The sequence below is a fragment of the Diadema antillarum genome, unplaced genomic scaffold, assembly GCF_040938485.1.
Source record: "Diadema antillarum isolate AM-2024a unplaced genomic scaffold, OU_Dant_1.0 seq00000403_RagTag, whole genome shotgun sequence".
Classification (NCBI taxonomy): Eukaryota; Metazoa; Echinodermata; class Echinoidea; order Diadematoida; family Diadematidae; genus Diadema; species Diadema antillarum.
The window spans coordinates 739,651-763,018 of record NW_027271393.1 but is presented as its reverse complement, the minus strand read 5'-3'; the positions used below and the strand labels follow the sequence as shown (position 1 = coordinate 763,018).

The following is a 23,368-nucleotide window of genomic DNA, read 5'->3' as shown; positions in this document are numbered from 1 at the left end:
ACTGTCAACTCCGATTCTTTTTTTCTGTTTGTCTATAAGTACGGAGAACCCAATGAAATGGATGGAACGAAAACAAAAAGGGATACAGATTGGCAAAAACATACATGTACATATGATACTTGATACACGAGGAGTGTGAAGGTTGAGAACTTTGCGAAACTTTGTTTTGATATCGGACTTTGTACCGGTTTCCGCGCGCTTGTTTGTCTACTGAGGATCGAGCGAACTGTGCATATAAGCGTCACTCATGTCACGTGGTTAATTATTTGCATAAACCATCATGGCGACATCAGAGGACGGTATTGTGCGACGGAAAATCACAGAATTGCGAGTCGTCGATCTCCGACTTGAGCTTGAAAAGAGAAGCTTAGACAAGTCTGGGGTGAAAGCTGTGTTAGTAGAGAGATTACAGAAGGTAAACTGTTTTGCTTACTCCTCAATTTGTTAGCCCTGTATGACTTTCAATCGTCGAAAGCAGTGACAAGAGTTGTTGGTCAGAACGCTCGTCGAATTTGTGCACTGGTACACTATTGTAGGGCCCGAGGCCTACGCTGTAAAAACGGACAAGGAAGGTAGATGTGTGCGGAACTACACACGTTACAGAGTGTGGCGTGTTTCTGACTCAGTAAATTATGTAAATTTTATTTCATCATGGCGCCCCCTAACCACGCGCCATGCTCCTGAGTCCTATTTCTGGGATTTAAAGGGTTGGGATTAAGGGGTTGTTGTGGCATAAAATATGTAAGACTAAGAGTACGAAACTGCATGTTGTGTACATTACTCATTAGCGCCATGACCCCATCGTGAAGACTCATGCGCGATGCCACATGGCCAGTGGCTTACTACATGTATAAAAGTTTACGAGCAATATCTCGCAGCAGTCTCCGCTGTGAGCTATGAGCTGTGGAGCTCCACCTTGCCCAGTCGGTCGGGTTGGTAATGCTGTGTCGGCAGAACATTCCTTACCCGATTTAGCGGAGTAGAACCTACCTCAGTACCTGATTAATCGCAGAATATGTTTCATTGATCTTTGATCATGTTGATGTCACTCACTATTGCACTAGACTACATTTAAATGTATGACTGTATCACATTTACTGCACAGTACAGACTACTGTACAGACTACTGTACAGACACGGTGTGCACGTGTGGTAGAGGCTGTATCACAGTCGCCTTCATAGCCTAGGCCACACAGCTTGTCAAAAGCCATACAGTAGCCTTCTCAACTCAGAAAGTCAAAAGCCCCAATTTCATTTCTCATGTAAAGTTATTATTGCTGTCAGTGTCATTGAAAAGCAATGGACAAACCCGACAAAATTATGTTTGAATTCTGTACCTTGTCAATTGTTGCTGCTGTTTTTCAGAGGCGTGTCATTCACATTTGAATATTTGCGTCTTCATCTTCATAATACCAATACTTTTACATAACATCAATACTTTATAAAAGAACAATAACCTGAAAAATGATATGCTGCAAAAGATAATCCATGGCCATGCCAAGACTCATTATTATTTAATGTCATTCACGAATGTATTACTGCTACCTTCTTCGGACAAGCCACATTAACAAGAGTAATATGACATTGTTAATAAAACTAGAAGAGGTCATACGGTCACAGCTTTCTTTGCCTGACAAAATACAATTGGGAATTTGTGTTTATTGTGCCTGCCGCTTTTACTCATTCCTTCTCCTTCTCAGGCCTTAATAAGTGAAGGTGCTGACCCCAATGAAATCATTATTGATGGAAGTGGTGCCAAAGGGGGGTCCAGAAAAGCAACACCAAGTAAGTATTTATTACTTTGTAATGCTACACTGTAATCGCTTCTACTTCATTTTCTCCCCGAGTCAAGTGGCAGACAAACGTTAACATCAGATACTATTTAATATGATGATGGCTAGAGAAGAATTTATTTATTATTATGTAGTACAAATTATTTGCATATTTTGTTTACTATTCAAGGAAGACTGTGTAGAAACGTAAGATGAGGAAACTCAAGGATTAGCAAAGAATAGAACTTAAGCTATTACTTAGTATGCATTATATTTCTTTTCATGTGATAACACTTGTTTTTGCCGTCATTGGACCTAGCAGATTTTTTCTGCTCCAATAATGACAAATGACCTGTTTAAGACATGTTTTGGATAGCTTAAATTTTGAAGTTCAAATACATTGTACAAGTACCCAAATTGCTGTATAGAGAGATGGGTAAGGTTATTGCTCTGGTCAAGGTGCACACTTACCTGTACTTTAGACTGAAACATATTTTGAACATTATGTTAGTGCTTTTCATATATTTCAAAATAAAAATCATCATTTGAAATTGGGGATACAACTTTTACCATATTATACCCCCCCCCCCCCCCCACCGAAAAAAAAAAAAAAAAATGTGACAGAACTTTAAAATTTGCTCCATATTCCAAATGCTTTGAAATGGAATTTGATCATTAAATGCTACAAAAATACTATTGAAAAATTCTCTTTCTTTTCAATTAAACCTGTGACTTCTCTTCTCATTTTCAGGGAGGGCTGTTGGAAAGCCAGATGTAAGTGTCCCAAATATGTTACGAGAGATGCATTTATTTCAGTTTCTTTGTGTTTGTATTGCTGTTGAGTGGACAGACATTCACTGAAACATTATGCAGGAGGAACCCTATATTGTGTGTGTGTGTGTGTGTGTGTGTGTGTGTGAGAGTGAGGAAATCATTCTTCAAATTATTATGAATGTACAGTTGTACATTAGGAACTGCCAGAGTATTCTGTCATAACACATCTGAAAGTAGGTATTGGTCAAAAGAGGATTAGTTTTATTTTGGCTTGATTGCTCATTGACTATACAATGTAACATTGACGTACCCCTAGAGCAAAATTGCAGTCAGTTTTGTGTACCAGCAACTGCAAGGGCAGTGTCATCAACTTAAATTGATAAAATGAAAACATACACTGCACTTGTTAGTGATCAATTTACCAGCCAGAGTAGAAGCGTGCATGCTTCACAATGCTTTCCTTTTTTCTGCAAAGTCCTGTTAATGTTTCTTAACAAAACTGCCTGGGACCTTTTACAGGGGGATCATGAGGAGCAGATGGAAGAAATGGAGCCAGAGGAGCTGATGGATGGTGAATTCCTGCAGGTGGACTCCACTGGAGACCAATCCATCGACGGCCTGTCGCAGGAAGAAGACCTCGCTCTGGATGGCATCACAGTAGAAGACCAGATGACTGACGAGGTGGGTGCTTTGCTAATCCAAAATGTGTAACTTTGCATCACCACAAAATGAAAACATTCTCAGAAAATGTTAAACTTTAAAGTATTTTTGAATGTTTGGACACACCACAACCAAGACATAATGAATGTGAATATGCATAAAAGCAATTTAGGCAGTAGAGTGGCTACTCAAACATAGGAATATGAAAATGGTGTGATACTTATTCACTAACAAACATGTGTCCCATTGCCCCAAAACATAATTATAGTGAATATTGAATAAGTCAAACTGGGGGTTTGGATTTTGAATGAAATCTAAACTATACTTGCAAAGAGATTATGTGATGTCTTCTGTCACATAATTTTGTTGCATTTAGAATGATTATAGCATAGATATATTCTTTTCCTTCATTTTGTATAGTGTCCCACACTACCGGTGCCGTAAACGAATGAGGGAGAGAATGCACATGGCAAATAAAAGCTGAAAAGTGATATTGATGGGATATTCAAACAAACAGGATAGTAATTTCAAACTGTATTGCACGTTCTTGTAGGATGTCATGGGTAAGATGCAGCAGGAGTCTGCCCTCGATGAGGATATGCCACCTGATGATGATGCCATCAACATCACAGCAGAGGACGACCAGCTTCTCACGGAAGATGTAAGTCACATGGCGGTAATATGACAGAAATTATCTGTCATCAGACTTGGTACATACATACTTGTACTACGGTGCACTCCCATTATAACGAACACGATAATAACAAAATTCCAGTTAAAATAACAAAATAAAAATCCAGGTCGCAAAATAATCGGCTCTATGCTTTTTTATTGTTTATTTGTTCAGTTATAATGAAATTTCGATATAACAAAAGAAAACTGCCGGTCACAAGGACTTCGTTATAACGGAAGTCAACTCTAATTCCAGAACAATCGTAATCGAAGGCAAAAAAAAAACAAAAAGAAAATACAGTGTGATGTCATTTTATCTTTTTAAACAGTTAAACGTGTGTTTTCATCACATATGATGAATGACTGCTGCAAGACATAACTAATTGAATAATCTGGCAAAATCTGCTATGTGTCACTGGTCAGAATTCATGGTTTAATCACAATTAACTTGGGATTGATGCAGTAATTAATTTGATGCTTATGACATTTTTTTTTTTCTGTAAATATCATTGTCGTAAATGCGACTGGGGAGTCACCTGAGCTATTGGGAAAAACATGCCTGTGTGAAGTGGTCAAATAAAATTCTGAATGGTCATAATTTCATGTAGGTTTTCTATCAGTGCATTTATACTGGCAGCAAAACATTGAAGGTCTGTGGTATCATGAAAATTTGGGAAGATGACAAGAGTAGCTTAACTGAGATACCTGGTACACTGATTTTGCATGACCAAGGAAGGATTCAACAATTCCACTGTAACATGAAAATTGCCCATGAGACTTTGATTTGGACCAGAATGGGATCAAGAATGAGGTGGTAGTCTTGATAAACCAGACAATTTCAACACTGTATTGTGTAGTGTACAGGTCTGCTGGTTTAACTATTGTGATTGTAATTTTGTTTTCGTTGTAGGAAGCCATTGGTGATCAGTCCGAGGAAACAGGAGGTAAGGATTTTAAGTCTAGTTGAAAATAAAAAAGGGTGTTGTTGGTGGAGGGATAGGATTTCATGTGATATAGAATTTCTGATCTGTATTTAAATGCAAACTTTGCTGTGTAGAAAGAGGGCATGTTTCTGTGGCTTTTTTTTAAACAACTTTACTAGAGGATTCAATATAGTGACTGAAATGAATTACACGTCATAAGGGGTCAGCGTCTCCGGGTGCATCGTTCAACAGGACTTTGGTGAAAAGAGGTACATGCTGGAGTGATCGGAGAGCGTGCCTTCTCTACACCAGTGCGGCTAACGTGTGTAAGGTGCTGTTCTCAAGATGTGGCATCAGTCAACCTATCTGGTGCAGTGGAGCTAATTTAGCTTGGCGATAAATCTCGCATGAGCTGTTAGGCATAAAGGCTGAGTAATTTGAACTGGACTTGGCATGTCTCCAGGATGGGCAGAAAGAACATATGTGACAGATACTAGAAATTCAACTAAACAAGAGAACAGATTAAAAGCAGGGAAGTAACGGGGGAAGATACTCCAGTGTATACATACATGTATATATATATATATGAGTGTGTATATATGAAAAAAAAAACACTGACATTGCTGAACGACATTCTGGAGGACATCGGGAAGAATCAACGTTGGCTGAATTCGCACTATCCAGAGCACAACCTGATGTGAATCACACATCACGTCTTTAGACTTCATGTGTATGGCAGCATAAGACCGATGGAAGTGGTCATCGTGCAGTGGAGAGCTGTCTGGTTACTTGCAGAAATCGTCACACTACGCTTTGGTTTCCTGTAAAACTGGATGGAGGTTCTCATGACTATTCAGACAGGCAGTGCGTGTCCTCGACAAGCTGCCTGCAGCAGAATGCTGTTGGAAATGGAGTAGCTTTCACTTGGAAGGTTCGGAGGCAATGATGGACTCTTCAGTAACTGTAACACGCATTTTATCATGTTTTGTTACAAAGTGATACTGAGACTTCATACGGCTACTACACAAATAATCCAGAACACGTGAAGAGGAACATTCAGTGGTGAAGACAGGCTATGTTCCAGAATATGTTATCTTCTAATACAAAACGCTGGGTAGCCAGTTCAGCCTGTGTTCCTCAGCTCGAGTGCATGGATTGAAGCTTATGGCTCAGAGGTTTCTTCCTGAAGAACCAACCCAGCGACTGCCTTCTCTTCGAGTTAAACAAAGCCACAGAAACCTCTGCTCTACTTTTAGTAATGTTTTGTTTGTTTTTGGGGAAAAAATTCAATTTGCAAGTACTAGTGCATCATGTCTGGCTGTAAGTTTTATTTCCTTTCTGAGATGTTCTCTCTCTGAGGCGTCGAGGTAAGTATGATTCTGGTGTGATGAGCAAGGAGAGCTGGACCAGAGGCTGGCTGGCACCCGACCTGCTGCACATGTTTCATGACCGGTGTTCCTAATGCTCTTTTGTTTTCAATCACTTCCCATGGCATTCAGTAAAATGTGTTCCGTGTGACCAAATTTCAGCAAAAAGCATTTTGGTTCCTCTGGCTACCCCCACTCACGGAGATCAATTTGAAACCACAGCAGTGACCGATAGCTCGGCGACAGAGCAGGGCGGTGCCGGCGAGCGCCGTGACAACAAGGCGAAGACAGAGCCGACGGCGCCCGCGTCCGTAAAGCAAGAAGTCGATAACGAGTCCCTGATTGTCCACGTGGACGAGCCCTCGCTGCTGGAGTTGGACGCTGACCTGACCAAACCGGAGGACAAGGCACCCACCGAAGAGCCCGGCAATGACACCAAATCGGAGAAGGCCACCAAGGAAGCGAGCCAGGGCAAAGAGAAGTGGGAGTTTGAGACCCAGGAGAAGACTGGGGACGGGGAGAAGAGCGGAGAGCCAGTACAAAAAACAGAAGGAGACAAGAATGCTGACAAAGAGGCAGACAAAGAATCAGCGGGGGTGAAAAGTGAAACCCCTACAACTGGCAGTGACACCCAGAGGAGAAGGTTTGTTACCATCACATCACTTTTTTTTTTCTTATAAGTGATAGTTCCAGGTTTTTACAATAAGAAAAAAAAAAGGCGTGGCAGGCAAGAGACCTTGCATGTTTCCTTTCACATGATGACAGCAAAGAAAGCTGCCTTCTTTTTTTTTTTTCCTGGCATCATCGAAAGAGCCATGCGCACTGTGACACGTAGTTGGTAATAACTGAGCCGAAGACTTTGCCGACAACTTCACCACTTAGCCTGTCAAAAGATCATACGGAGGTTCTTAAAACCAGCTAACTGCTAGCCCAATGCAAAAGTGTCCAAAGCCACTAAAGGTATATAAGTGGGTCTTGTGGGACAAGTGTCTGGCTTGTATGAAATGTACACACACAAGATCCAGCGTGGCCCAGGAATAATACTAGAGTGACAGTCATGACACATGCTGCACTGTGATCATTACGATGCAGAGAACACTGCGATCTTACCCGCCATTACACGGACAGCTTGTACAATATGTAATACTTGTGGAGTCATGTCTGTGCATGTAAATCTCACTCTTCTCATAGAATCCACTGACAAAGTGAAGAAAATATGCCTTGTTGATGCCCAGCCAAAAAGAAAAAAAACTAAGCAAAATGCAAATACACAAAGAGATCACATATTACACAAACACTTTCCATGTCGCTGAGATCACATTGGTCAATGAGAGAATGTACCAGTAATTCACCTCGTGTAGTAGATGTGAAGTAAGGGGTACCAACAAAATGATACTACGCGTACATGGTGATAATTATCAGTAGTATTGTTATTTGCAAATCTACCGCTTTTGTTTTTCGGGTTTTTTTAAGAAAGGTGGGAAGGGGGACGCCTTACTTGTTCGAAACAAAGATAATAGCAACAGGATTAAGGTATATTTTGCATGAACGTATGATGTATACAGAGTTCTGGCAGAAATCGGAAGACAAGGAGCCTGCAATGTTCAATATGTATGTTTTCTCCATTGAAAAAAAAAAAAATGAAAATATGTATTAAAAGTAGCTAGAAGATGGCAAAAAAAAAGATAAACCATTGTTCAGTATTATTTGCTCACAGAATTACTAACATTTCCATTCATATTTGTGAAGATGATGCTGCATGAAAGGAAAGCAATTGAATTACAACAGCCAGGTATCGTAGCATTTTCATTGAAGTAAGATTATATGAGGTAACTCAAAACGTAACCTTCAAAAAAGAAAAAAAAAATGCTTGTAAGTGTAGTTGCGTGAATTCCAATTTGTGATGTATCTTTTTTTTTTTTTTTGAACGGAGCAATGTAGAGTGATGTTGGCTGTGAGTTTGATTTTTAAGTGTTTTATTGTGTTGGTGTGTGTTTATTACTGCATTGATCTGTGCATTCACACTGACTGTCCAGTGTTTGTGCTGAGTGTACATAGCTGCTGTAATGAGACGTGAGCAAGTGGACAGAGAGCTGTTTGTGTGTCTGTCTGTCTGTGTGTGTATCTGCCTGTCTGTGTCTGTGTTTGTGCGTATGTGTGTGTGATGACTAAAGATAAAGTGCACTGTAAATCACTGCAGACAGAACAGCTTGCCAGGCAATGAATGGCATGCTGTCTCTGCTCTGCTGTGAGGCTGGGTTCTCATACTTCTCCCCTTTGCTTCCTCTCACCAGCTCTACTGGGACTGGCTCTGGCAAGCCTGCTTCTGAGAAAGGTAGGTCTGGGTTGATTTTGGGATGAGGGTTGGAGTTTCGGAAATGAGTATATCTCATTCCATTCCCAAGCATTAGGAATAAGACCATTACCATGTGTGATGAAGTGATCGGTGAATGTTGCCTCTAGTTGTGACGTTGCCCTGATGTACTCTTTCTATCTCTCGTAGGGGAAACATCATTTTAGTTTGTCCAACTGAAATAAGTCAAATCTCAGAGACTGATAAAGTTTTGAATCATCCTGTCAAGTAACCAAGTTATACATCCCCACCCAGTTACGTTCAGAAGTATTTTGTATTACTCAATAAGTGTCATTATCTGCCTGGCATTACACTGAGAAGTTGTTTTTGAAACAGAACAATGGCAGAAAAATGGATACTATACCTATACTGCATTCATGCGCAATGTAGTAATTTCTGAATTGATATACCAGTATCTTACTGTTACATGGTATGGCAGCATGAAACATGATATTTACTTCTTGACAACCCTGTGCCCCCTTCCTCCTTGCAGATCGACGCCCAGGTTCTGGCAGGAGTGGTGGCCGTAATCTGTGGGTGTGCAACCTGTCCAAGACTACACGGGCTGCTGACTTGAAGGTTGCTTTTAGCAAGTATGGAAAGGTGAGGTGATTTGATTAGAAAAGATCGTGTAATTGATGTACTCAATTGACAGCCAAAAATGTATGTGGCAAGGACCTTCTCTCTAAATAATTTGTATGCTGTTGCTTATTTTATTCACTTTTTATATCATGGGCATAATGCAATGACCATATGGTCACTGGCTTGATTGGGCAATTATTAGTTGAGGAAGTTCAGGCTTCCGTGTTGCCTATAGCACAGGAAAAAAAAATTGGTACTTTGCGTTTCTGTTACAAACGTAAGACGTTAGTTATGAAGGAAAATTTCAGGTCCCCAAATTATTACATGAGGATTGTATATTTTATTTCTTCAGTTACAACAAAATTTTGATATAGTTTAAAATAAATGAAGTGCCAGTCTTGAGGATTTTGCTATAAAAGGAGTCACCAGAAATCCTCTCTCTCTTTCCTTCAGGTTGCTGGAGCCAAGGTGGTCACCAATGCTCGCAGCCCCGGCACACTGTGCTACGGCTTTGTCATGATGTCTGCCAGCTCAGAGGCACAGCGGGCCATGAACCACCTCCACCGCACAGAGCTGCATGGAAGGATTATTCACGTTGAATGGGTGAGGACTAGACACAACTGTCACATAGTCTTTGCTGCTCTTGTCATGTTTACATTATTACACTTTTTCTTACTGAAGTTCTGTCCCTGGTGGTTGGAGACTACATATTGAGGTTATGAACTGTTAAGTTGGCAGTTATTCTATTTATTCTATAGAAAAAACAAGCACCACTTCTGTTGAATAAAGCTTGGAAGAGAAAAACAAAAGATCAGCCATAATCATTTCATTGTGTAATTCACACGTCACTTACATGTTTCCCTGGAAATGACCTATCCAAAGAAGAAGGCATTCAAACAGTGCACTTCATATTCTTCAATTCACCATTGATAAACACAGATTTTCAAGGCTATTGCCTAGATGCTAACTGCTATGTGTAAGGTCTAGTGACAAACAAACAATCCAGGAAAAAAAATGATCAGTTGCAGTTCTCTTTACTACAGTGCACTCCCGTTACAACGAACACGGTTATAACGAAATTTCGTTATAACGAAGTAAATCTTCTGGTCCCAAAATTATCACCATTTAAGTCTATGGTATAAAATTCGCTTATAACGAACACGGTTATAGCGAAATTTCCGTTATAACGAAGTCTTTTCCGAGCGCCACAGACAAAGAAAAACAAAAGAAATGTGCTCCGTTATAACGAAATGCGAATTGCTTTCGAAAATTCGTAGCGGAACAAGCATTTATATCGTCTCTGCATGGGTGGACGCTTCACACCACTGTGTGTTCGCTCCTTGTGTCACGCACAGTTTCTTAGGGGAACTTGCGTTTATTATTGTAATACAGTTATCCCATCACATTTCACATAGCTTTGCAGTGTATGATGAGTATTCAGAAACAGAATATGATATACCATATACCATATATATACAGTCAAACTCGGATACCTCGAATTCGTCGGGACTGAAGAAAATGGTTCGACGTACGCGAATTTCGAGGTACGCGTACGTCGAATTTTCTTCGACTTATCCAATGTTTATCGATGTTCGACGTTTATCGATGTTCAACATGGTGTCTGTTATAGTGCCTATTGATTATTTGCATGTTTGTCAATTTGAATTGAATCAACTTTTATATGAATGAATTGAATGAAAATCGGAAATGAAATCAAAATTTCAGAAATAAAGATTTTGGTGGCCCGATCGCGCCACCAAAAAAAGAAAAAAAAAGTCGGATGTTTGCCTTTACTTTTGAAAATGAACAGCGGTAAGATGCTAAAATAAAGGTCAGAGGTTTGCGTTTAATTGTGGAAATGAATGACGGTAATATTTGACTCGGTATGATACTAAAATAAATGTCGGATGTTTGCTCATACTTTTGGAAATGAATAACGATAAGACTCAGCTCCGTATGGTGCTAAAACTAATGTTAGATATTTGGTTTTGCGTTCGGAAATGAATAAGGATAACATTCGGCTCCGGAAGACGCTGAAATAAATGTCGAATTTTTGCTATGACGTTCGGAAATGAAAAACAATAACATTCAACTCCGTACGATGGTTAAATAAATGTCGGATGTTTCCTTATACTTTCGAAAGTAAATAGCAATAGCATTCGGCTCCGGAAGATGCTAAAATAGATGTCAGATGATCGTTTTTATGTTCGGAAGAAAATAGCAGTAATATTCTGCTCCATCATGTCCATATGATGCTAAAATAACAGTATGATGTTTGCTTTTAAATTTCGAAATGACTAACAGTAACATTCAGCTACGTTTAATGGTAAAATTAATGTTTGATGTTTGCTTTGACGTTCGGAAAAGAGTAACAATAATATTCAACTCCTGACAATGATGAAATAAATGCTGGATGTTTGCTTTTACGCTCGAAACTAAATTGCAATAACATTTAGCTCCGGAAGATGCTAAAATAAATGTTGAATGTTTGCTTTGATGTTCTGAAGTGAATAACAATAATATTCAACTCCGTACGCTGATAAAATAAATGCCGTATGTGTGCTTTTACGTTCTAAAGTAAATGTCAATAGCATTCAGCTCCGGAAGATGCTAAAATACATGTCCAATGATTGCTTTTACGTTTGGCATATTTGGAAGTGAACAGCAGTAACATTCTGCCCCATACGATGATAAAAAAAATATTGGATATTTGCTACGGTACATTTCGAAATAAATATCACTAACATCCAGCTATACGTTTCATGGTCCAAAATGTCTGATGTCTGCCTTGACGTTCAAAAATGAAAAACAGTAACATTCGGCTCCGTGCGATGATAAAATAATTGTCAGATGATTCATTTCACTTTCGGAAGTGGACAGCAGTAACATTCGGCTCCGTTCGATAATGAAATAAATGTCGGATGTTTGAAATGAATAACGGTAATATTCTGCTCCGTACGATGCAAAAATAAATAACAGATTGTTGCTTTATCATTTGGAAATGATTAATGGTATTAATCCGCTCAGTTAGATGCTAAAACAAATAGGATTAGGATAGTATTCAGCTCCGTAAGATTCTAAAATGAATGTCGGTTGTTTGCTTTTACATTTAAAAATGAATAACGGTAACTTTCGGCTTTTTACAATGCTAAAACAAATGTCGGATGCTAACAAATGTCAGCAAATCCTCCCATTTTCTAATTTCAAACGTAAGTTTTGACCTCCTCAATATATGGGCATCAACTTTCATAATAATCTCTACACCTATTTGTCAAATCTTTAAACACAGAGTAAGATGATTGAATTTTCTATTCATTTGTTTTAGACATGGGCATCTGTATCACTTCAATAATGCTTAATATTAATTTGCCTATATTTAGTAGGACCGATTTAGTTTTTCTAATGTTTTTCCTGATTTTTTTTTTTTTTTTGGTCACCAGATTTTACTTTCGACCACCAGAAAATAAAAATCAATGATATTGGTGGCCCGATAAAACTTAGTGCGGAGCCCTGTGTATTCTATTCTTCATTGTGATCGGCCTATACTTCCAGATTTTCATAATCGCATTGCTGGAAAAAAAAAAAGTTTCTGTACTTGCGTTCTCGGGGAAGTAAACTTCGTGAAAGGCAAAAAAAAAATAGTTTAAGAAAAGGCACTACGAGGGAGATTGATGTTTTGACAGTGGAGCGTGATTAATGGCAAAGATATAACTGTCAACGTAAGCAGGTGCGCCCCGACGGTTGAGAAATCTACGCGCACGGTATGACTGTCTCGATTAAAAATCAAAACACAGTGGTTAAAGAAAAGCAAATGATGAGGCAGCGCGTAGTGCTATCGTAAAGCACTCCATTGGCACGGGTGCTATGTGCATACCATGTACGTGTGTTAGTAGGTGTTGGGGATTTTCCTTGTCAGCTGTGTATCGGGTATTTCTTCTTGGGCGCGCGATTGTTCTGGTCTCAGAATATTTACAATCGAGTGTGAAAACATTTGGACATGTCTTCGCTGTCCACGCGCGCTTAATCGGAGATGCTGAGTGATGTTTGCAATTTCGATTCGAGCAACATGCTGGGAAAAACAATAAGTTAATTAAGATCGGGACATTAGATTTCCCTTCGAGGTAACCGAACTTCGAGTTATCTTTTTCGAGCTACGCGAATTTTAATACACGGAAACTCCATAGGAACAATCGGGACTTTCATTTTGCCCCCGAGGTAAGTGATATTCGGCTTATCCGACGTCGAGGTATCCGAGTTTGACTGTATGGTATATACGTGGTTTCCTTGTTTTCGGTATATATCGTATCTGTTCGGTTATAACGAAATTTCGTTAAAACTGCCGGTCCCGAGCATTTCGTTATAACGGGAGTGCACTGTACGCGTCTGCTGACGGGTCATGTTACTTGTGTCTTCATTCATGTAATGTGTGTGAGAGTGTGTGTGTCCCAATGGTGTGCAGTAAGTATGCTATGACGTTAATCAATGTCACCCTCTGCCCTCTGTTGTCAGGCCGGCAATGACCCTGTGCCCGGTGGGAGGAAGCCACCCCTCATCCCGCCATCCCTCCTGGCTGCAGAGAAGGAGAAGGAAGCCAAGGAGGAGGCCAAGACCAGTGCTGCTGATGCAGAGAAGGCTGTGAAGACGGAGACCAAGATTGAGCTGGAGATGGAAGCTGTTAGCCCGGAGGCTAAGAGTGATAAGGAACCAGATTCCACCTCCCCAGGTGAGTGTTCTCTCTTAATTAGTTTCACTCATTATTTCTCACTGTTTGGAACACATTGCTGTGTATTGTGATAGCATTGGGCTGTATTCTTTGCTTTATCAACACTTCCATATATGTGGTTTAAAAAGAAATTAAATTTTCACACGAAAGATACATGTTGTATCTATGTACCTCAGGGAATTCAGCTTTTATAGTACAGATGGGTAGAAAATAAATGGTTCTCATGAGAAGTGATTCCACTTGTGTATTTGAAGTTAGTCTTTTCTTGCATAGTTCTGAAGGTGATGGCCCCCTCTTGTGACAATGATCAGTCAATATTTGAGGAAGTCCTAATTGTATGTTGTCATCTTCTTACCTTGTTCTCATGCAACAGGTAAGTCCCCAGATAAGCTAGATGAGAAGCCTGCCGTCAAGAAGGACCCAGGCTCAGAAGAGAGATCACAGGAACGCAGCGCCAGCAAGGAGAAGTCTGACAAGGAAAAGAAAGAGAAGGAAGACATCCTATCACTGGACAAGATCAAAGAGCAACGTGACAAGGAAAGGTACAAGAACCGAGAGAGAGAAATGAGAGAAACCGAGCGACGCAGGGAGAGAGAAAGGTCGGAACAGTTCAGGCGACAGCGAGACTTGCTGAGACGCCGCACGCGGGAGGAGGAGTTGAAAATCCGGAGAGAGCGGGAGCAACTGAAGATACAGCGCATGCAACTTGAACAGGAGAGAATAGAGAGGGAGCGTCTGGAGCGGGAGCGAATGCGTCTCCAGCAAGAGAGGCAGAGAGAACATGAGAGGCTGGAGAGGGAGCGGGCACTCAACATGCAACTCCGCATGGAGCAAGAGCATCGGTCTGCCCTCAAGCGTTCCTTGGATGCCAGAAGCCTGCCGATGCACGACATGGATCCTTACATGGGTGAGCAGAAGAGGAGGATGGCGATGGAGAGTGGGCTGCTCGCTCCGTCAGTCGTTATTGGACCGCCAATGGAGATGGCAGGGGGCCTGATGAACAACCAGCGGGGTCCAGACATGGGAGGAGCTGAGAGGAGGTTTGACCGTCGGGATCACCGTGGAGGAGACCGTCGGGACGAGCCAGCTGGCCGGTTTGGGGCAGGAAGATTCCGTGATGATCAGAGAAATCACCGAGATGACAGAGGGGGCCCGAGAAGGGATGATACTCGAAAAGAACCTGTGAGGAGGGATGACTCCAGGAGAGAAGACACCCGGAGAGGTGATGCCAGGAGGGATGAAGGAAGACGAGATGATTCAAGACGAGATGATTCAAGGCGAGATGATTCAAGGCGAGATGATTCAAGGCGAGAAGATCCAAGGCGAGATGATCCAAGAAAAGATGTGCCTCGCCGTGAGCCTCAACGAAGAGAAGACCCCCCTCGTAGAGAAGAAGTTACTCACAGGAGTGAGCCACCACGCCGGCACTCAGATAGCAGGAGGGATGACTCCTACCAGAGGAGAGAAGTCAGAGAGCAGCGAAACAGTGCCCCAACTCATCAGCGGCCTGATGTCCATCGGCGAGAAGATGCACCGAAGCGAGAAGAACCAGTCAGGAGGGATCAACATCAGGCTGGACGCTTTGGTGGAGAGAAGGATGAAAGGCGTGTCATTGCCACCACTCGAAATGTGACAGGTCGGTCAGAGAGGTATGATTCCCGAAACACCCGCACAGAGAGTCATCAGTTCAGTTCCCAGCAGAGTGAAGGTGGATACCAAGCTAGAAGACCAAGAACGGACAGGGAACGCCCTCAGCAGGAGAACTCCAGAGGGAGAGAAGCGGAGAGAGACAGAAGTGGCTTCAATCAAGAAAGAGGTCGTTACGATGCTGGAGGAGACACACACTTTTCCCGTCGATCCCCGCCATCAAGGAACAGACCTCAGCAGACAAGAGAGTCCTGGAAGCAAGACCATCACAGCAACATGTCCACCTCTGACACCAGACGAGTGACGGGTAGCCATGACTCCTGGAAGCAGAGCCAACAGACCTCCCAGCCGTCCAGTGACCGCAGAGTGGAGCTGAGAACCATAGACCACCACCACGAGCGTCCTCCAACAAGGGAGATCGTCGACCACTCCTCAAACTTCAGTCGCAACAGCAGCAGCAGGATGCAGAACTACCAACAGGACCTAAGCCAAGACAGCTCTGGATGGAGCTCCAACACGGACAACCGCTCCATGGGCGGCTTCTCCGACAGGTCCATGATGCGGGACACCATGCAGAGGCACAGCTCCAGTAATGACATGAGCTCTGGGATGATGGCCAGCAACACCCGGTCAGACAACAAGTGGAACAGCAGTCGGATGGACTCGTCGGTGACTGCACAGCAAGATAGGTGGGCTGGGGGCGTGTCCCTTGGTGGCATGTCATCTTCTCTGGCATCAAACATGGGGCAGACCTCCCAGGGGGTGAGTAACATGCTGAGCAGTGCTGGCCCTTCTGCCTTTGGCCCTGGCTTCGACACCACGGCTCTGGGTAGCTTGATCAACAGCATCAATGGGGGTAGGACCTCTGGTGGGTCTAACTTTGGAATGGATAGTCGTAATATAGCGAGTGACAATCGCTTCGACTCTTTCCAGAATGTACAAGGAATGCGCAGGTTCTAAGGTCATCTCCCCCCCCCCCCCCCTTTATTATTTTTGTATACAATCACCTGCTTCAGTGTATTCTTCATAGACCTTGAGTACCCCTTCTCTGAATAAGCTTGTGTGTATCTCTCTTTCTCTGTGTTATGATTCATTAAACTAATCAATAGACAGAATTTACTGCCAGAGTATGATTCCTTTTAGTCATGTAAACTGTAACTACTTTATGACAACTTGCAAAGTAGTCTAAGAATTAGATATAGTGCATGTACATTGTGAAACATTTTTTTTTTTTGTGGCTTTGAACTTGATGCTATGATTTTGCACAATGAAAGCCCATTTTCCCTCCCTTTTTTAATTTGTAGATTTCATTGATGATTCTGTCGTTTGTTGTGCACTGTCTTAAACACAGTCTGTGATGTTCTTTTCCGGGTTTGAATCTGTCAAAGAATTATTGTCAGTCTGAAAAATCAGTGCACCATAGCATAGATCTGGGAAGTTGATCAAAATGATTTGAGGGGAGAAAAAAAAAATGTTTGATTTGCACAAATGTTTATGTGACAAAATTCGGCAGGATATTACTTGAAGTTGGAAGCATTGTACAATATTGTTTACCTGACTGAAGATGTGTAGAATTTTCCATGAAAGGGAATTTTTCCCCATGTATAGTAATCATAAGAGACAGTTTATTGTACATGTTATGTGATGATTACTGTCTTGTCTCTATTGTCAGCAGTGTATGCAGTCATTGTCAGTTTCCATGAGCACTGGGATCAGGGGCAGAATTAATATTGCATGATTTTGTTGCTTATCTCCTGTGCCCCAGTCCCAGCAAAACCTAGCACAAGTACCTCAGCACATTGGCTGTCAATTATGTTAGCATTGGTAGAGATGAACATGTGTGCATCTAGTACAATTGAAGACTCGATTGACCCTATTTGTGTAATGTACAGCAGAGTAGTTGAACTGAGACTGTGTGATACTTGAAATGTTGAATGTCTGTGTAAATTTCTCATATTGGAGTCATGAATACACTGTACAGATGTTGTGGGGTTTGGGGTTTTTTGTTTTTGTTTTTGTTTTTTTGTGCAGTACAGTGAATGACTATACATGGCATTTTCGATTGCATAATATAATCAACCATGACACCTGAGAAACTACATCTGATCGTGCGACTTGATACCACTTTGCAAACTTTTTGCGCTGTACTTTTTATCTGTATCTTTTACATAACAATTAGGATGGCTTCAGCAGTGTTCATGTTTTCTGCAAAGAAATCCATCATACACATATATAAAGTCTAGGATGATACACATATTGTTAATATGCAAAGACTACAAGAGCAGATATTGGCTTCAAATGTTATACATTGTACTTTCATGGAAAGCACAACTTTGTAAGAGTTTAGAGTTAAGAAAAAATTACCAACACTGAGATAACACAAGTAAAATGTTTAAGATAACAAGTAAACATTAAATGCTAATTACATACCTGGGTGAATCCATAACTGCAATGGCTGTTGGCTATTTAGATGTGGTTGTCCTTCAATGTATGCATGTATTGTAAGCAAAGTAGAACATGCTTTTTGGTTGTTCTAATACTTAACTGACAAAATTTTAATATCAGTAGCATGTACCAGATAATCTTCAGTACAACCAAATCTTTGATTCTACTGCTGCTGTTAAGTCGAGCTGTGAATGTCAGCTGAACACTTCAGTACCTATATAATATACACAAGAAAATGATGTTAGCATTGATGGTGTGTTTATGGTATCTAGTTAGTTCTGTATTTTTTGTGCACTAACATTGGTTTGTAAATATGCTTTGTCTTATGCATAGGGAAATTGTAAGGAATCTTCTTGGTCTATGTTGTAAACGCAAACTTCCATCTTCATGAATGAATACATACTGTCAAAATTCTGCATTCTATTAGCACAGGAGAAAAGCATCAACTTAAGGCGATGTCATTAACATGTATGTTATTTACATTTATATGTCGGACCAATACGTTACTTTGGGGTAGGCAAAAATTTTACCTATGCTTGTCATGTTTCACTGTACTAGGTTGACCACTCAGGAGTGTAAGATTTACAAATTTAAGATCTGCTGATTCGTCTCAAATCTCTGCACACAATTTGTACTGTATTGTTGATTACAATTTGTATGCACGCATGGGTTCAGGAATCACTAAAATCAACCCAATGCAATATTCGGTCGACTTTGCCTGAGCTGACATTGCACAGATCAGAAACTTCGCATAAATCAGCTCTTCATGAAATTCTCATATTTTCCTAATTTTCTTTTTCTTCTCTATTGTGCAGAAAGACAGATAGAGTCTAGAATTGAGACAGTTAAATTGCACTATTCCTTCCTTGCTTCCAGTGGCCACCAAATTTTGTACATCTTATGAGACGGTTATGTGGACATACATGCATACACATTTCTCTTTCCTATTGTGCTTCTTATGTGTGAATACTTTACAGAAATTAGTGCAGTACACTACACTGTGTGGTATAAAATTTCCTGTGACACTAACAAAATTTCCCAGCAACCACTTTCACTTTGCATCGAAAGCAATTGGTGTGGATGTTTGATGTGACAAAAAGAACATGATTACAAAGAAATGTTGTCATTTCCTTGTCTGTAACTTGTAAGGAATTCCCAAGTTCATAATGTGTTGTGTTCCTTTGTTCCTATTCCCTCTTCTTCCCACAGTATGCATTGTCCACACAAAGTGGTACATTGTAGGCAATTTATTTCTTTTTTCTGTTCATTTTTCTTCTGAATGTAGAACGATTAGAACGATGTGGTGGGATACTGACAATGTGACTAGCTAGCAAGAATGAATACAATTACAGCTGATCCTCCAGCAAGATTTGATGGGAGTTACGCAGTGGTACTCGGTGTACCCAGGAAGACAATTGGATTTACGATGAAAGTTCTTCTCCAGTATAAATGTATGTGTATGGAATTATGAGCACTTGCATGGCCTTCTCCTGTTCTTTTATTTCTTCCCCGATTTCAATAAAATTTAAGGCCATTGATATGTACTCACTGGTTTCATCATTGTCTTTGCTAAATGTCGTGTTTTGTCTTATCTCTCAATCATATAGTACACGTATAGATCTTTTGAAGAATTGAGACAGGAAGGTTGGGTTTTGTCCACAAATTGTGTGATGTACTTGTACATGGATGAAATAACAGCATGAAAGTTTTACATAAAGAGTTGTACTGTATACAATGTACCAGGTTGTAATTCACAGTAACATTGCATGAGAGGAGTATGATGAATGTATTATGAGCAGTTGATGATGCATCTCTTAAATTTGGGAATACAGCTAGCGCCTAACTCACAAAAGTCGAACTTTGACAAATATTTGGCGTTTAGAGTAGGAAGGCAGATATGAAAGGATGAATCTGATAATGTATTAGCAACTGTGTGTGTGTGTGTGTGTGTGTGTGTGTGTGTGTGTGTGTGTGTGTGTGTGTGTGTTCAACTGTTAATTGCACGCACAAAGTTTTATTACTTGCTATTCAGTGTAATGTGCTGCACACAATCTGTCTTAAAGTAATAACACTGCAGAAAATGAAATACATGTACAACACGGAAGCATAGGAAACTTGTCACTTCCTCATATCATGTCTCATACCGCACAAAATAAACAAGCATCACATGATTATATTACAGGGGAATCTTGAGTGAAACTCTAGTGCAATTTCCGACATGCATCTTGTGTGTGTGTGGGGGGGGGGGGGGTGGCATGTAATTGATTGTTGGATACAGAAGAAACGGCAGAGTAAGAATGCCAATAGGTTCAAGACTAACCTTAAAGGGATGGTAAAGCTTTGGTTGAGATCGGGATTCACGGTTTTAACTTTTTGAGAGATAATTAGAAACCTCATGAAATATTAAAGAGCATACAATTCTAAAAGGACTTGCAAGTTTATATGGTGAAAATTGGTTTTGAAACGGCTGACATATCTAAGAACAAAGAGATCTTTTGTATCTCACAAAGTTTGACGTGAATCCCCATCTCAACCAAAACTATACCATCCCTTTAAAGGGGTGGTACAGTATTGGTGGAGATGAGAATTGGGCTTTTAACTTTTTGTGAGATACCAGGAAAACACTTATGATATAGTACAGAGCATACCATTTTAAGAGGAATTCAAAGTTTATTTGATAAAAATCGGGTTTGGAATGACTGTAACATCCAAAAACAGAGTAAAACAAAGCGATCGTAATAAAGTGTGGGTCCCACACTATTAGAATCCCTCTTTTTTGGATATCTCGGCCATTTCAAAACCAATTTTCATCAAATAAACGTTGAATTCCTCATAGAATTACATGCTCTTTCATATTTCATAAGAGGTTTCTCATTATCTCACCAAAAAATGTTAGAAACCTGAAATTAGGTCTCAACCAAAACTATACGATCCGTATGTATTTGTTTCATGTGCATGTAGTATTTCACCTCCACACTTCCATCTACACATCTTCATTTACGTATCGTACATGTACTCGGTGCATTGTGTATTTTATGAAGGTTTCACTCTACTGCGTATTCTTTTCCTTCACCTTTTGCTTTTTCCTTCCGTGTTAAATTTCTCACAGGATATGCTCCTCAAATGACGTAATACATGTACCTACGATGTGTTTCTCCTTTAATCTTCGTCGACTCCCTTCTCTTCGCTTCCAGCGTTTTTTGTTTTCACTCGCTACTAGAGCAAGAATCATTTTGCTAGAGAGTATATTTCCCGTAGATTGGTCGATCTGTGTGAGAAAGAAGAGGGTGTAACCAGTCTGAACACTTTAAGGGATAGTAGAGTATTGGTTTAGATGAAAATTGGGCTTAAACTTTTTTGTGAGATACCAAAAGAACACTTAAGAAATGGTACAGAGAAATTCAAAGTTTATTTGATGAAAATCGGGTTTGGAATAGCTGAAACATCAAAAAACAAAGTAAAACAAAAAGATTGTAATAAAGTGTGGGTCCCACACTTTATTGGGATCACTCTGTTTTGGATGTTTCAGCCATTTCAAAACCTATTTTCATCAAATAAACATTGATTTCCTCATGGAATTACATGCTCTTTCATATTTCATAAGAGGTTTCTCATTATCTCACCAAAAAATGTTAGAAACATGAATTTAGGTCTCAACCAAAACTATAATGATCCCTTTAATGTAACGGTCAGTGACAACTTCTGCATATAGCTGCTTCTCCCTTTCCTTCTTGTCTTTGTCTTCTTCGTCTGCCTCTTCTTCTACTTCTCATTCATCTTCCATTTCCCCTTTCTTGTCTTACCTTCTTCACGATACTATGTCTATGCTACCAGTCTCCATATGAAAGATGATAGAGCGCCGCCCGCTTCGCGGCCTCTATCATCTCTTTGCTCCGTACTGACTTCTTCCTCTATAGGGCTTTTTACACTTGTAAATTTTTGCTTAGCCCCGGACCAACGGTGGGGCTAAGGGGGGGGGGGGGGGGGGGGGCCTTAGCCCCACCGTTGGTACGGGACTATCCTTAGCCCACTTTCTGTTTATACTCGTTTTGCCAAAGTGGGCTAGCCCCACCGATAGTACGGTACTATCTGCCCTGCAAAATAGCAGGGGTTAGCACCGCAATTGCGGTGCCAGCAAGTGAGTGTAAACAGAACGAAAAAATAATCCTGGGCTAAGCGACGGAGACGAAGTCCCACCCTCACTGACCAATCAGAAACGAGGTAATCAAGTGCTGCCGGTGCGTGCGTGTACGTGTACAGTACACAGCGTAATTATGAATATTCATGTGGTTTGTAAGTCCGGGCTAAGAAATACGAGTGTAAAAAGGTCAGTTTTCTCCTAGCCCCGGACAAGAGATAGTACGGGACTAATTGGCGAGTGTAAAAGCTGAAAAAAATTGGTACTGGACTAACGATAGTCCTGGGTCAGAGAAAGTCCGGGGTTAAGAAACACAAGTGAAAAAGCCTTATGTCGATGAGGGCCAGGGGAGGCGGTTGTGCGAACAAGGGTCAATCACCTCATATCCGCAGCAGAAATGGTCCTAGAATTTCCAGCTGTCCCATTATGTACGGTAGTAGTCTGCATCATGTTATGAACGTGACACACACACACAAATCTCGCACATACACAATGTTGATGAACAATACGTTCATTAGTCTTGCATGGTGTAGTAGTATACTTGGATGTGTATATATGGCAGTCCAGAAGGGACGTCCCCGAGTTTGTCAAAACGCATTTTACATTGTCTGTTGAGTAAGTGATGAGGAATGCGGAAGTGGATAAGGAGGTGAGTTCGCGTAGGTACGTGTCCTGTGACTTTTCTCCCAGGAAATCGTGAAACACCACACATAATCCACTCAATAATGAAAGCAATATCAAATAACCAAGAGAAATATGAAAGATGGAACCACAATCGAACCAAGAGGAGGAAATTGTGGAGTTATCATAGTTTCATTGCAATCAGATAAAATCTAAAGATGTATGGAGTTGTGATTATCTCTTCCTTGTTCATGTCTTCGTGAAAGTCATTTTTGGTCAATCTCATCACATGCACATTGGCACGAGGCTGGCTGTGATGTCTGCGCCTGTAACTTTCCTATTGTCGTTGGCTGTTTTTTTTTTTTTCTAGTTAAGACAATCAGTTAATGAAAACAACTACAACAACATCCTTTTGAGAACTAATTGCTTGCCATGGCAAGTTCCATAGGTCTTATTTGCAACCTTTTAACGCAGGGTAAACAAACAAACAAACAAACAAACAAACAAACAAACAAACAAAAGGCTAATAAGAAAACTTCCTGTAGTTTGAATTCTTCCTAACCTTTGCATGTCGGATTATACATAATTCATAAACAAGATTTTTTTTTTCTTGTGGAGCTTACAAGAATGTTAATGACCTTTCCAATTGGGCGAAGTTCACTGCTCTTTTGACTAAGTTTGGAGTTTCTGT

At 40.6% G+C, this 23,368-nt stretch overlaps 1 protein-coding gene across 2 annotated transcripts; it reads left to right on the top strand.

Moving 5' to 3' along the window:
• The first annotated feature begins 280 nt into the window (after positions 1-280).
• LOC139732190 (uncharacterized) lies at positions 281-16,444 on the top strand. Of its 2 annotated transcripts, none has more exons than XM_071643064.1 (12): positions 281-415; positions 1,701-1,785; positions 2,524-2,546; positions 3,066-3,227; positions 3,760-3,867; positions 4,789-4,822; positions 6,331-6,811; positions 8,463-8,503; positions 9,015-9,124; positions 9,557-9,706; positions 13,613-13,826; positions 14,200-16,444. In XM_071643064.1, exons 1-12 carry the CDS (start codon positions 281-283, stop codon positions 16,431-16,433), a joined length of 3,777 nt encoding a protein of 1,258 aa, XP_071499165.1. In that variant the 3' UTR covers positions 16,434-16,444. The 2 variants fall into 2 exon arrangements, with proteins under 2 accessions (XP_071499165.1, XP_071499166.1); XM_071643065.1 differs by having other exon boundaries at positions 391-415; positions 6,391-6,811.
• Positions 16,445-23,368: the final 6,924 nt, after the last annotated feature.

Excerpts from the sequence above, each read along its gene's own strand:
- LOC139732190 (XM_071643064.1), top strand. The coding sequence starts at position 281 with ATGGCGACATCAGAGGACGGTATTGTGCGACGGAAAATCACAGAATTG. Across the intron at positions 4,823-6,330 it reads TCAGTCCGAGGAAACAGGAG|CAAAAAGCATTTTGGTTCCT; the intron begins GTAAGGATTTTA and ends ACCAAATTTCAG. Across the intron at positions 9,125-9,556 it reads CTTTTAGCAAGTATGGAAAG|GTTGCTGGAGCCAAGGTGGT; the intron begins GTGAGGTGATTT and ends TCTTTCCTTCAG.